Source organism: Nomascus leucogenys, chromosome 3, assembly GCF_006542625.1.
Source record: "Nomascus leucogenys isolate Asia chromosome 3, Asia_NLE_v1, whole genome shotgun sequence".
Lineage (NCBI taxonomy): Eukaryota > Metazoa > Chordata > Mammalia > Primates > Hylobatidae > Nomascus > Nomascus leucogenys.
In genome coordinates, this window is record NC_044383.1 from 73,966,364 (window position 1) to 73,980,075 (window position 13,712).

The window sequence follows — 13,712 nt, forward strand, 5'->3', positions numbered from 1 at the left end:
CCTGGCATGCTTACATTGGTCCAAGCAAGCATTAGGTGATAGCCTGTTCCTCTTCCTTATTTGGAGGTGTTTTTACCTTTCTCAGCATTCCACAAGTTACTTCCTGCTTCCTTTGTTCTCCCCTGCCTTTGCCTCTTTTGAAAAGTTTAAAGTTGCTAGCCAATCGGGACAAATACAGAATGTGAGGTTCTGTTCCAGCCAATGGAAACCGGACACAGCAGTAGGGTGGACGTGTCAAGTTATAAATGACCGTCTCCTTTGTTCAGTGTACTCTCGTGGCAAAACTGCTGGCAAGTGTACCCTTTCTGCAGATAGTAAAAATGGCCTTGCAGAGATAATTAAATTTATGTTCAAGTGCTATTTCTTTGTGGCACCAGGGAACAAGCATTCTATTTCTAAATAAACATTTTTACATATAACATCTGTGGGCCTAGATCTCATGAAAGGTTAAGCTTGAGGTAAAATTATTCAAGTGTAAAAATAAATAAATAAATACAGTAAAAACTCCAGGCACTAAGGGAACATTATTTACAGACAACCATGAAGAATTATTAATTTTTAAATTCCTACCTATCAATAAAACTCTTAATGGGAAAGACAGAAAAAATCTTTTGTTTAACATGATAAATCAAAATGCAGTCATTTAGAGTGGACTCAGGGGAAAATGGCAAACCTTTAAAGGTCTTTAAGAACTGGAATATGGGCTAGGCGCGGTGGCTAACACCTGTAATCCCAGCACTTTGGGAGGTCGAGGTGGGCGGATTATGAGATCAGGAGTTCAAGACCAGCCTGGCCAACACAGTGAGACCCCATCTCTACTAAAAAATACAAAAAAAATAAAAATAAAAGCTGGGTGTGGTGGTGGTGGGCACCTGTAATCCCAGCTACTCGTGAGGCTGAGGCAGGAGAATTGCTTCAACCCAGGAGGCGGAGGTTGCAGTGAGCCAAGATCGCACCATTGCACTCCAGCCTGGGCAACAGTGTGAGACTCCTCAAAAAAAAACAAAAACAAAAACAAAACCTGGAATATGTTTTTGTTCAATTTAACTGCAAAGCTAGCTGCAGGAAAAAAATCACGTAACAGGAAAATGATGAAGCACTCTCTGTGGCTTAAGCTGGAGAAGTAAAGCATTATTTTTGAAAGTGCTCTTTCTCACACACAAGCAGAACATGTTTAGTCTGATACCCTGATCTGTCACCAATATGGCTGACTTCGTATCTGTGTTTCCACTGTGAGGCCCAGAAATGGCAGAGATAACAACAGGGACAAGGAAAAGGAAACACATCCCTGGAGATTGTTTGGACAGGAAGGGCTTTATTAATAAACTTCAGGAAGAACTGAAGATAAAGAAGCAAAGTATCCAAGGGACTAAATGAAATAGAATAGACAGAAATTCACATTGGACAAAAGCCAGGAAAATGAGGTGAAAGATGTAAATGGAAAAAGCACACACAATTTCAGAGAGAAATAGACATGCCGTCCCCCATACCAGAAAAAGAACAAAGATATTCATTTTTCAAGTCTAATTGGTAATAGTTATTACCACGAAAAAAACTGCAGCACATATTAACTGACAGAAAATTGAGAAATTTCTGTGTTGAATCATTATCTTGCATGTTTATTCTAGAAAAATTCTATACCTGAAGAAATACTGTCCCAAATCAACTAAAAGAACATTTAAAAAATCTTAGATTAGGAAATAAAAATAACCTAGTAAAATAAGTGCAACATTTTCTTTCTTTCTGAGACAGGGTCTTGCTCTGTTGTCCAGGCTGGAGTGCAGTGTCGTGACTACAGCTCACTGTAGCCTTGAACTCCTGGGGTCTAGCAATCCTCCTGCCTCAGTCTCCCCAGTAACTAGGACTACAGGCACAGGCCACTGTGCCTGGCTAAATTTTATTACTTCATAGAGGCCAGGTCTCATTATGTTGCCCAAACTGGCCTTGAACTCCTGGTGTCAAGCAATCCTCCTGCCTTGGCCTCCCAAAGTGCTGGGATGCAAGTGTGAGTCACTGTGCCCAGCCAAAAGCAACATTTTCAATTATGTTTTGGTTCCTTGTTTTAAAGAACATATTTTTTAAACCTCTGGAGGCTGGACATGGTGACTCACGCCTGTAATCCCAGCACTTTGGGAGGCCAAGATGGGTAGATTACCTGAGGTCAGGAGTTTGAGACCCTGCCTGGCCAACATGGAGAAACCCCATCTCTACTAAAAATACAAAAATTAGCTGGTTATGGTGGTATATGCCTGTAGTCCCAGCTACTTGGGAGGCTGAGGCATGAGAATTGCTTGAACCCAGGAGGCAGAGGTTGCAGTGAGCTGCGATTGCACCACTGCACTCCAGCCTGGGCAACAGAGAGAGACCCTGTCTCGAAATAAAGAAAAATAAACCTCTGGGATTAAAAATATGTTACTAAGCTACATAGTACTCTGAAAAATTTTTGAAATGTTTTCTTGCCAACTTACTTCAAAGAGATGCTGTAGAGGATTGGACTGCAGTTTTTCCTCATAGCCAAACAGCTGGAAGCCAGTTCCCAGAAGACCTACCATGATAATCCGTAAATGAAAAATTATAAAGTTGAACAACAGAGAATAGGCATGACAGGGAATAGGCATAATTCTATAAAAAGAGCAACCTGTCATATTATGTATCCTGAGAACTATTACAAAACACACTTTTACCTTCTATGACCCCATAAACTGACACAAGTCAAATTCAATAGATTTAATCATGAATTCAACATACTGAATAGATCACCGAAATTAAGTTCACAGAAACCAATAGGTTATGAGCTCATCAAAGGTAGAGTCTAGGACTAATTTATCTTTGTACTAACAGTGCTGAACACCACCTTAGCAGACATTAAAAAATAAACATTTATTAAGCATCTACTCTGTTGAAGTGACGTCATGAAGCTAGACACTAGGCACTCAAAATTTATTAAAAAAACTGATGGAAAGTGTTTTCAAACCTTCTTTTTAAACTTGTAGGCATTAATGCGAAGACAGCAATGGTTTTGTTGTTATATTAGTTCTTAAACAAATAATTGGAGGAAAACAGCAAGGTAAAACTTGGAACATCCTTGATTATTCCTCAGGTTCAAGGTAGACAAGCAACAAAAATCTTTAGTTTGACTGTGTATAATTTTTTAGTTTTTGATGATAAATTCAGAGTTCAGGGATAGTCTTAATTTGAACCTAAAAAAAAAAAAAAAAACCAAACACCAAATACTAACTGAGGTTGGTAAACTACATATTAAAATTCCTTGTACAGTCTGGGAGTATGTAGACTCAAGGTATTCTGCATAAAGATGATCATAACTTCTGTTGGAAAGGATATATGCAGCCTGGGTTAAGAGGAACATTCGTTGGGAGGGGGGAGGGATAGCATTAGGAGATATACCTAATGTTAAATGACGAGTTAACGGGTGCAGCACACCAACATGGCACATGTATACATATGTAACAAACCTACATGTTGTGCACATGTACCCTAAAACTTAAAGTATAATAAAAAAAAAAAAAAAAAGAGGAACATTATTTTTATTACTTTAAAAACCAATTTATGGCTGGGTGCAGTGGCTCATGCCTGTAATCCCAGCACTTTGGGAGGCCAAGGTGGGTGGATCACCTGAGGTCGGGAGTTCGAGACCAGCCTGACTAACAAGGAGAAACCCTGTCTCTACTAAATACAAAATTAGCCTGGCGTGGTGGCACATGCCTGTAAACCCAGCTACTAGGGAGAGTGAGACAGGAGAATCGCTCGAACCTGGGAGGCGGAGGTTGCGGTGGGCCGAGATCCCACCATTGCACTCCAGCCTGGGCAACAAGAGCAAACTCTGTCTCAAAACAAAAACAAAAGCAAAAACAAAAAAAATAAAACCAATTTATTGGCCGGGGGTGATGGCTCACTCCTGTAATCCCAGCACTTTGGGAGGCCGAGGTGGGCGGATCACTTGAGGTCAGGAGTTCGACACCAGCCTGATCAACATGGCAAAACCCTGTCTCTACTAAAAATACAAAATTAGCCTGGCATGGTGGTGCATGCCTATGATCCCAGCTACTCGGGAGGCTGAGGCAGGAGAATCACTTGAACCTGGCAGGCAGAGGTTGCAGCAAGCTGAGATGGTGCCACTGCATCCCAGCCTGGGTGACAGAGCGAGACTCCATCTCGGAAAGAAAAAAAAAAAAAACAAAAAAACCCACAATTTATTTCTATAACTATATCAATTACCAAGCTTCAGATCTAAAGGGCTTGACTGATACACATTTTTCTATTCAAGGTTCGTAGAAAGTGGGACGTGACTGAACACAGGACACAAGAACATACAATACTATGGAACTTAGGAACAAGAAAGATGACTGAAGCTCTATTCACTTTCAAGCAAGAGCAAATGCGATTATAATTCAGGGTGGTTGGAGCAGTGTGTGGAAAGATGCTCAGTGTTCTAAAACACAAAAATGGGAAAAGGGCCAATTCCATTTAACATTCAGCCTAATACATTTTCAAAAACTAATTCTGTGCTTAGAAACTGCCAACTTTCAAATGGAGATAGCTGAAACAGCAAAATTATTCTTTAACAATGATGGTTATAATGGAAATGTTGACAGATCATTAACCATAGCAGTCCTTTAGAGAAAAAACTGCTATAACGAAATCCTGCAGCTAAAATTTAATGAATACTCTAATCACGTATTTGCTAATGCCTCTGAAATGTCTAAGTCGGTCAAACTAATAAAAATCAGTGCCATCTGTTAAGTCTGACTATTGAGCCTAGGGCCTAGCCCTCTGACTACCAGCTGTTGTGAACTACAGGTTGATTTTTTAAACGCAGGGCATGTATTCTGATTCTTCCATAGTGAATAGTAATGGTACTGTTAACAGGTTCAAGGTCTACTCTTTTTAGAGTGCTTCTTATGTGACAAGCATTGTAGATATAAAAATTAAGTCCACGCCGGCCGAGCACGGTGGCTCACGCTTGTAATCCCAGCACTTTGGGAGGCCGAGGCGGGCGGATCACAAGGTCAGGAGATCGAGACCACGGTGAAACCCTATCTCTACTAAAAATACAAAAAAATAAATTAGCTGGGAGTGGTGGCGGGCGCCTGTAGTCCCAGCTACTCGGAGAGGCTGAGGCAGGAGAATGGCGTGAACCCAGGAGGCGGAGCTTGCAGTGAGCCGAGATTGCGCCACTGCACTCCAGCCTGGGCGACAGAGCAAGACTCCGTCTCAAAAAAAAAAAAAAAAAAAAAAAAAAAATTAAGTCCACGCCTTCAAGGAACATGCCTAGTAGGGCAGGGAAGCACACAAATAAGAACATAAGACAGGAGCCGTATTTGAGTAGAGCTGGATACCAAGAAATTGGTGATGTAAGAAGATGGGCAAGGGTATGTCTGTGTGTCAGAGAATGCTTTATAGAAGTGATAACTAGAGCTGTTTCTTAAAATACACATGGTGGTAACACCAGATATCTTTGTAAAGTTTGTATTTCACAATCTACCCCATCCTTCACTACCATAACAACTTCATTTACCTTGCCCTCTCACACCTTGATTACTGGTTTACATGAGTTAGGAATGGTTCTGAGTAAACTCATTATATGAGAGATAATTTGTGGTAGTACTTAACTGTTTGGATCGCACTCCTCTCTTTTTCTCTTTTCCTTTTGGACTTTCCCCAACCCACTCCTACCCCTCACTGTACAGCTAAAGGGGAAGACAAAGTGTCACCCTTTGCTTATCTTCTGGGCCACTGGCTATGGTATAACAGTGGATCCTACCTCATGTAGGATGGCCCAGGGAAGCTGGATGTCCTTAGATTGAAAAATGGCAGGGCTGTGGTTGAGAAGGGTGTACACAGTTAGACTTACTTCTTCCCTGTATACTCACTTCTACATTTAACTAATAAAAGTAGGCAATTTCTCTTTATTAAAACCACAAAAGCCTATATCAGGTCCTACTCTGGGGTTTCTTTCTTGAGACAAGGCCCTGCTCTGTCACCCATGCTGCAGTGCAGTGGACTGCGGCCTTGACCTCCTGAGCTAACACGATCCTCTTACCTCAGGCTTCCGAGTAGCTAGGACTACAAGGGCATGCCACCATGTCTGGCTCATTTTTTTGTATTTTGTAAAGACAGGGTTTTGCCACGTTGCTCAGGCTGGTCTCAAACTCCTGGGCTCAAGTGATCCACCCGCCTTGGCCTCCCAAAGTGTTGGCATTACAGGAGTGAAACACCATGCCTGGCCCAGGTCTTCTTTGAATGTGTGAAGTTACCTTCCCCAAAGGTAACTTGTGTGGTGAGAATTACTCAAATAAATAGAAGATTTTATGCAAAAGAACCATTAGGAAAAAAAAAAAATAGGTAGGACATACTACTTCATCCAACAAGATTCTGCCTATATTCTGTCCAGATCAAAGTTTTTACAAATTGAATTTTACAATGAAATGAAAAATAAAATCTCAAGCGTACTTACCAAACTGCATGCCCCAATCACCAAGGTAATTTATTCTTATTACTTGATGTCCTAAAGCTTCTTTGAGATTTGCTATAAAATTTCCTAGTAATCAATAAAGTACACAGTTTCTCATTCTTGTTACCATTTTTGACATAAGAACCATGTACTTCTCTATTATCAAAGCATACATAGAAAATTCTTTTCACTAAATTTACCAACTCAATGTTTTTTACTAAAACATTCATCATTGTGTTTTCATATATGTTATGGAAAGGGAGTAAGAAATTACTTGTAGGGCAGTTATTCCAAAGAATCTCACATTTTCACAGTAACAGAACTTTCATCTACGTTATTAACAGGATTTGAGGACATGTTAGAGTAATTGCTATTCTAGTCAATTTCAAGAAGAGAAAAAAAAATCCCAGTAATTAGCAAGAAATATATTTGTCTGTGCCCTAAGAACCGAAGCCTCACTGTTGTATTTTCCCTTTTTGTGTTTTCTAAATAGCTCATTCTATCTCCTTTTAATCACTAACATCTACCCTCTGCATGCCTGCTCCCTAAGGCCTTCACTTTCCCATACTGCTGAGGCTGGTTTCATACTCAACATCTATTCTGCTTTCCTTCTTGGGTGCCCTCATCTACTGCCGAGGCTGAAAACCTAAAAAGTACAATTCCCAGAGTCTCTTGTGGTTAGAGTTCCAGAAGTCTTCTAGGTTTGGGCAATCAGATACAGTCTGTGTAAGATTTGGAAGGGGAGCTACTTCTATTTTTTTATGACAAGCACAGTGGTGGGGGCTTTGTTTTTTTTTGTGACACCATGAACAGAGGTCCTAGTATTCCATGATGACCACCAAAGAAATTGAAAGTATATGGGGCTGCCTCTTATGCCTGTATGGATTCTAGGTGGCATGGCAGGAGTAGTGGCATTTTCTTGACCATGGCAGTGGCAGCATGGTTCTAGAGCAGTGCAAGTGATTGCAGAAGAGGCAGAAGCTCCCTTGATGACAAAGTTTCATAGTGCAGTTTTGGGAGTTATTTATGTCAGCTTAATCCAAAGCTTCTGCAGCCCTCCAACAACTTTGTAAACCATTCAATATCCTATAATAAATCCTCTCCTGCCTTTACTAAGAATGGATTTAGTTTTTTGCAAATAAACCCTCACCAATATCCACACCTGACTTAAACTACTGCAGCTATCTTCTTTTCCAGCTTCCCTACTTCTAGACTTTCCCAATCTATAAAGTCCCTGCAATTGGAACCCCAGTTTTTCCAGCTGGTACACAGATGGCATATTCCTATTTTTTTTTTCAGCCCCTTGTTATATCACAAATCCAATTAAATGTTTGAACCTAGACTTCTGGAATTAGACTGTCTAATTTTAAATCCTGGCTACAATACTTTGGGATCTTGGGAAAGTTACTTTTGGTTGCTGAATTTCTTCGTCCATAAACCAGAGTTAACAGTATTTACCAAACTGGGCTGTTATAAAATTGAATGATATAATACATGAAGACACAGCATGGTAAGTTCTCAAATATTATCTCTAACTGGTCCAAATAGTTCCCTCAACTGTGAAAACAACTTTATCATACCCTACCCATCATTTACTCACTCCTATACTTTTGACTTACTCATGTAGCTTTTTTTATACTGTGTATTTCTTATACTTTTTCATCAAATCCTGTCATTTCTTCTCTTAAAATGCTGCTCAAGAACAGTAAGAGCTGACCCCACAACAATCTATGTCACAAGTACTAATTTCTCCAATTCTGAAAAGTATTGAAGTACAGGTTAAACAACTTTCTCTTAAGCATGCAACAGGCCAGATTTCTACATTGGAAGTGAGATTGAGATAAACTCCAAAGTCCCTTCCAATTCTAATATTATATAATTTTAATTTCAGTTTTTAAATTGACCTGCTGCATGACATGTTAAATAAATGAAAATCATAAGTATATTATACACTGAAGCATCACAACTATGAAGTACTATGCAGTAATCTCTATTTATTGAAATAGTCTTTTTTTTCTTTTTTTTTGAGACAGAACCTAGCTCTGTCGCCCAGGCTGCAGTGCAGTGGTGCACAGCTCACTGCAACCTCTGCCTCCCGGGTTCAAGAGATTCTCCCACCTCAGCCTCCTGAGTAGCTGGGATTACAGGTGCAACACCACCACACCGGCTGATTTTTTGTAGTTTTAGTAAAGATAGGGTTTCACCATGTTGGCCAGGCTGGTCTCGAACAACTGACCTTAAATGATCTGCCTGCTTCAGCCTCCCAAAGTGCTGGGATTACAGGTGTGAGCCACCACACCAGGCCAGAAATAGTCTTGTTTTAATTTCCAGGCTTGAACATTCCACTAAGTGCTCACATGACTGAGGTGAATTTTTAACAAAAATTGTTATTTGTGGTTTGTAATTTTGACAAAAATTGTTATTAAGTAGAAACCTTGTCTCTACTAAAAATACAAAAATTAGCCAGGCATGGTGGCGCACACCTGTAATCCCAGCAACTCGAGAGGCTGAGGCAGGAGAATCCTTTGAACCTGGGAGGCAGAGGTTGCAGTGAGCCGAGATCGCGCCACTGCACTCTGGCCTAGGTGACAAAAAAACCACAAAATAACTGAACAAAAAAATCTGAAAGATTATACATCCCCACATAACTATTTTTACTTTTGCATCTTTCAGGTCTTCTCCATATTTATACTTATTTTTAGAAAGTTAAAAATCATAACATATATAGCAGTTAAAATTAGTTTCTCAGTTAATCTTTTGGTTTTGAAATCAATTTTGTGTTTCCACAAAACAGTGTAAACAATGTCGTCCATTTCATGTAATATTGAATTGGCAGGAGGCTCATATAAATTTAAACTTTTTGTTTTTTGCTATTTTGTTATTTAAGCATTAAAACATTAAATCGAACTATCAAATACTTCCTCAGAGGAACGTTTAGTATTTTATGTGAAATTAAACACTTACCTATGATGGTAGAACGCAAATGTCCAACATGAAATTTTTTGGCAACATTAGGTGAACTGCAAAAAAAAACGGGAAACATTATTTCTCTATTCTAAGAATTAAGACTTCTAAGAATCAACTAGGTCATGCCTCCATACTTTGTCAAAACTGTGGAGTATGGCCTTTGGTATTAAGGCAAAGATAAGTTAAAAGTTAAAAATTTCGAGCAAGGATAAATTAGAACTCAAAATTTTGACATTGTGTTAATGAAATTGATCTTGTGACTCCTCAAGTAATAGCATTCACGTAAGTGGTATCTGCTAGTATTTACTGTATCAGAAATCAAAATTTAAAAATGTAAAAATACCCCCAGCACAATGGCTCATGCCTGTAATTTCAGCACTTTGGGAGGCTGAGATGGGAAGACTGCTTGAGGCCAGGAGCTTGAGACTAGCCTGGGCAACATATCAAGACACTGTCTCTCCAAAATTTTTTTAAAAAAATTAGGTGGCTGAATGTGGTGGCTCACACCTGCAATCCCAGCACTTTGGGAGGCCAAGGCGGATGGAACACTTGAGGCCAGGAGTTCTAGACCATCCTGGCCAACATGGTGAAACCCTGATTCTACTAAAAATACAAAAAATTAGCAAGGTGTGGTGGTGCATGCCTGTAATCCCAGCTATTTGGGAGGCTGAGGCAGGAGAATGGCTTGAACCTGGGAGGCGGAGGTTGCAGTGAGCCGAGGTCACGACATTGTACTCTAGTCTGGGTGACGAGAGCAAAACTCTGTCTCAAAAAAATAAAAAAAATAAATAAATAAATTAGTCAGGTGTGGTGGTGCATGCTCGTAGTTCTAGCTACTTAGAAGGCTAAAGGAGAAGGGTAGCTTGGGCCCAGGTGTTCAAAGTTACAATGAACTATGATGATTGCACTTCAGCCTGGGTAACAGAGTAAGACTGTCTGTAAAATTAAAAAAAAAAAAAAAAAATCTAAAAATTTTTATGCATAAAACCTCCCAGAACAATCAGAACGTGACTCACCACTCCAAATTCCCAATCAACACATTTATCACTCCCGTGTGTGCTCAGGAAGTTTTAATCAATCATTTAACATAGCAAATGCTTCCAAAGCACTCACTATCTGACAGGCACAGCTTCACACACTTCACAGGCATTAACTCATTTAATACTCATATGTGCTTTTATCTTTTATTTTACAGATGAGGGAACTGGGACAACGAAGAGAGATGATGAAGCAAATATGGCAATATCTTGATGACTCTTGAATATGTGTAATGAACATATGGGGGTTAATTATACTTTTCCCTGTTTTGTGCATGTTTGAAAATCTCATAAGTTTTTCAATATTTAAAAAAAGATAAATTAACTTGAACATAGCTGGTTAAAAGTGGTAAAACCAGAGCTTAAATTCTGGTCTGTCTCCAAAGTCTTATTATACACCCTTAAGAGTACTACGATTTACTTGATCCTATGGATATGTGTGCACAGTTATGAAATTATGAAACTACACAGGTTTTTATTTAATCATTGTTTAGAAAGAAAGTAAATGTCATTCTAAAGGCTTAAAAAAAAAATCTTCCATTTCCAGCCAAAAGAAGATTGGATTTACTCTTCTGCCTTAAATAATCAGAAAGCCAGAAAAATAGATGAAACACTGATTTTATGAAACTGGACAATAGTCAGTGAAGGACTGTGATGTCTGAGAGAAGAGCAAACAAGGGGAGTCCTGGCGCTGCACCACATTGCTGCCTTACTAGTAAATTTGTTGGATGTAGCTAAAGCAGAAAAATCTATAACATGAAATGTTTACATTAGAAAAGAGGTTTTAAATCAATAATCTGAGCTTCTCCTTTAAGAAACTAGAAAAAAGTAGAGCAAACTAAATCCAAAGCAAGCAGAATAAAAGAAAATAACATAGACAAAAGTAAAGCAAAAAAAAAATCAATAGAAATAAAAAACCCCAGAAAAACAGCTCTATATCATAATTGTGGAGGTAGTTATACAACTTGCATATCTTTGCCAAAACTCACCAAATTATATGTTTAAATATGGTGAAATTATATGTTTAAATAAGTATTGTATGTAATTATCCCTCAATGAAGCTGATTTAAGAAAAAAAAAAAGAATACAATGGAACAATAAAAATAAAAAGCCAGCCCTCGATGCATTCATATTAAAGGAACATAAAATACATTAAGAAAAAAAAAAAAAGTAAGAAGTGAAAACAATGTAAAATATGTATAGTCTGTTTACAAATGCGTAGAACATCTCTAGGAGGGTGAATAAAAACTGATATTGGGATTAATAGATACCCACAGAGGAAACTGAGATGGGGAAGAGCTTTCCTTTTCATTAAATATCTCTTTGTAATCTCTGAATTTTTTAAAAACTAGGTATTTATAATGTCTGTTAAGAAAAACAAAAACAAAAAAAACTTTTACAGAGCTTCGCATTTTCCCTCCGGTATTAGAAAAATTGAATCTATCTAGGTCTTCAAGTTTTGACAAAATGTCCCTTGAAATCAACAATTTGCTTCTCTCTGATACCATATTTCTACTGAGAAAGGAATACAATGAAATGGAAAATACAAATTCAATTCTTTTGGCAACTGAAGTAGTTACTATGAATTATAATTTGGGCATCTTACTGGGACTTTTGTTAAATTATTTCATGTAATTTCCTTAATTTTTCTAAGAAGAGACAGATAACATCACTCTTGGCCGGGTGTGGTCGCTCACGTCTACAATACCAGCACTTTGGGAGGCCGAGTTGGGTGGATCACTTGAAGTCAGGAGTTGGAGACCAGCCTGACCAACATGGTGAAATCCTGTCTCTATTAAAAATAGAAAAATTAGCTGGGCGTGGTGGTGTGTGCTTGTAGTCCAGCTACTCTACTGGGGAGGCTGAGGGAGGAGAATTGCTTGAACCGTGGAGGCAGAGGCTGCAGTGAATCATGCCACTGCACTCCAGCCTGAGCGAGAGAGACTCCATCTCAAAAAAAAAAAAAAAAAGATTACTCTTATTTTCCAGATAAGAGGCCAGAGAAATAAACTGTCCCATCCAAGATCACTGAGCCAGTTACTAACAGTCAGAACTGCTACCCTGACCTCCAAAATTCTCATTTTACCAGGCAGAAGTCTCCAATCTGTTTTGCGAGAAGAGTGTCTCACACTTGGGAGCAGCAGGTGCTGGGGAAAATCATGCTGAGAAAAGAAAAGAAAAGAAAAGGCTACCACTGCTTACCATGATCTTACAGAGCTGATCTGTACAAAATAGGAGAGACTGACTAGAGAGAGAGGAGAGAGGAAACAATAATCAGCTTCAAGTCTTACACCATCTACCATGGGGAGTCCAAATCTATGATGGACAGCCATTTATCCGGTACTTTATCACACTGCTCCTAAATCAGACAAAATATATGACAACCTACACTACGTACCAGGGAGGCAGTAAAAGTTAAGTATACAGGTTTCAGAATCAAGAGTTAGCTCTGTGAACCTGGGCAAGTTACTTAATCTAGTATTATCATAATCAACTCAATTTAGGGAGAAAGTTCCTTGAGCATCGTGATCGTATCTCTTGTTTTCTGGGGAATGTTGCTTGGTCTATTCAGGATACTACATATTTTAAAGATTCTCTTCTCCCACCTCTCTCATTTTCAGAAGAAATCCAAGAACCAGTAATTGGTCCTTATTATAAATTCATGAGTTTGCTCTTAGAGGGTCCCAGTAATGGGATGGCTGGGTCAAATGGTATTTCTAGTTCTAGATCCCTGAGGAATCGCCACACTGACTTCCACAATGGTTGAACTAGTTTACGTTCCCACCAACAGTGTAAAAGTGTTCCTATTTCTCCACATCCTCTCCAGCACCTGTTGTTTCCTGACTTTTTAATGATGGCCATTCTAACTGGTGTGAGATGGTATCTCATTGTGGTTTTGATTTGCATTTCTCTGATGGCCAGTGATGATGAGCATTTTTTCATGTGTTTTTTGGCTGCATAAATGTCTTCTTTTGAGAAGTGTCTGTTGATGTCCTTTGCCCACTCTTTGATGGGGTTGTTTTTTTTCTTGTAAATTTGTTTGAGTTCATTGTAGATTCTGGATATTAGCCCTTTGTCAGATGAGTAGGTTGCAAAAATTTTCTCCCATTTTGTAGGCTGCCTGTTCACTCTGATGGTAGTTTCTTTTGCTGTGCAGAAACTCTTTAGTTTAATTAGATCCCATTTGTCAATTTTGGCTTTTGTTGCCATTGCTTTTGATGTTTTAGACATGAAGT

General features: G+C 38.9%; 1 protein-coding gene across 5 annotated transcripts in view; it reads right to left on the minus strand.

Annotated features, from left to right (window-relative positions):
* The window catches only part of RARS2 (arginyl-tRNA synthetase 2, mitochondrial), an 81,064-nt gene that overhangs the window by 28,433 nt on the left and 38,919 nt on the right, over positions 1–13,712 (minus strand). For 3 of the 5 annotated variants that reach the window (XM_030809461.1, XM_030809460.1, XM_003258319.4), the window contains 3 exons: positions 9,437–9,492; positions 6,476–6,559; positions 2,469–2,545 (listed from right to left, as the gene is read on the minus strand). In XM_030809461.1, the coding sequence (XP_030665321.1) occupies positions 2,469–2,545; positions 6,476–6,485 (87 nt within the window). In that variant the 5' untranslated portion in view covers positions 6,486–6,559; positions 9,437–9,492. Of the gene's footprint in view, positions 1–2,468; positions 2,546–6,475; positions 6,560–9,436; positions 9,493–12,678; positions 13,158–13,712 lie in introns of those variants that run through there. The other 2 variants (XM_030809459.1, XM_030809458.1) reach the window with 2 other exon arrangements.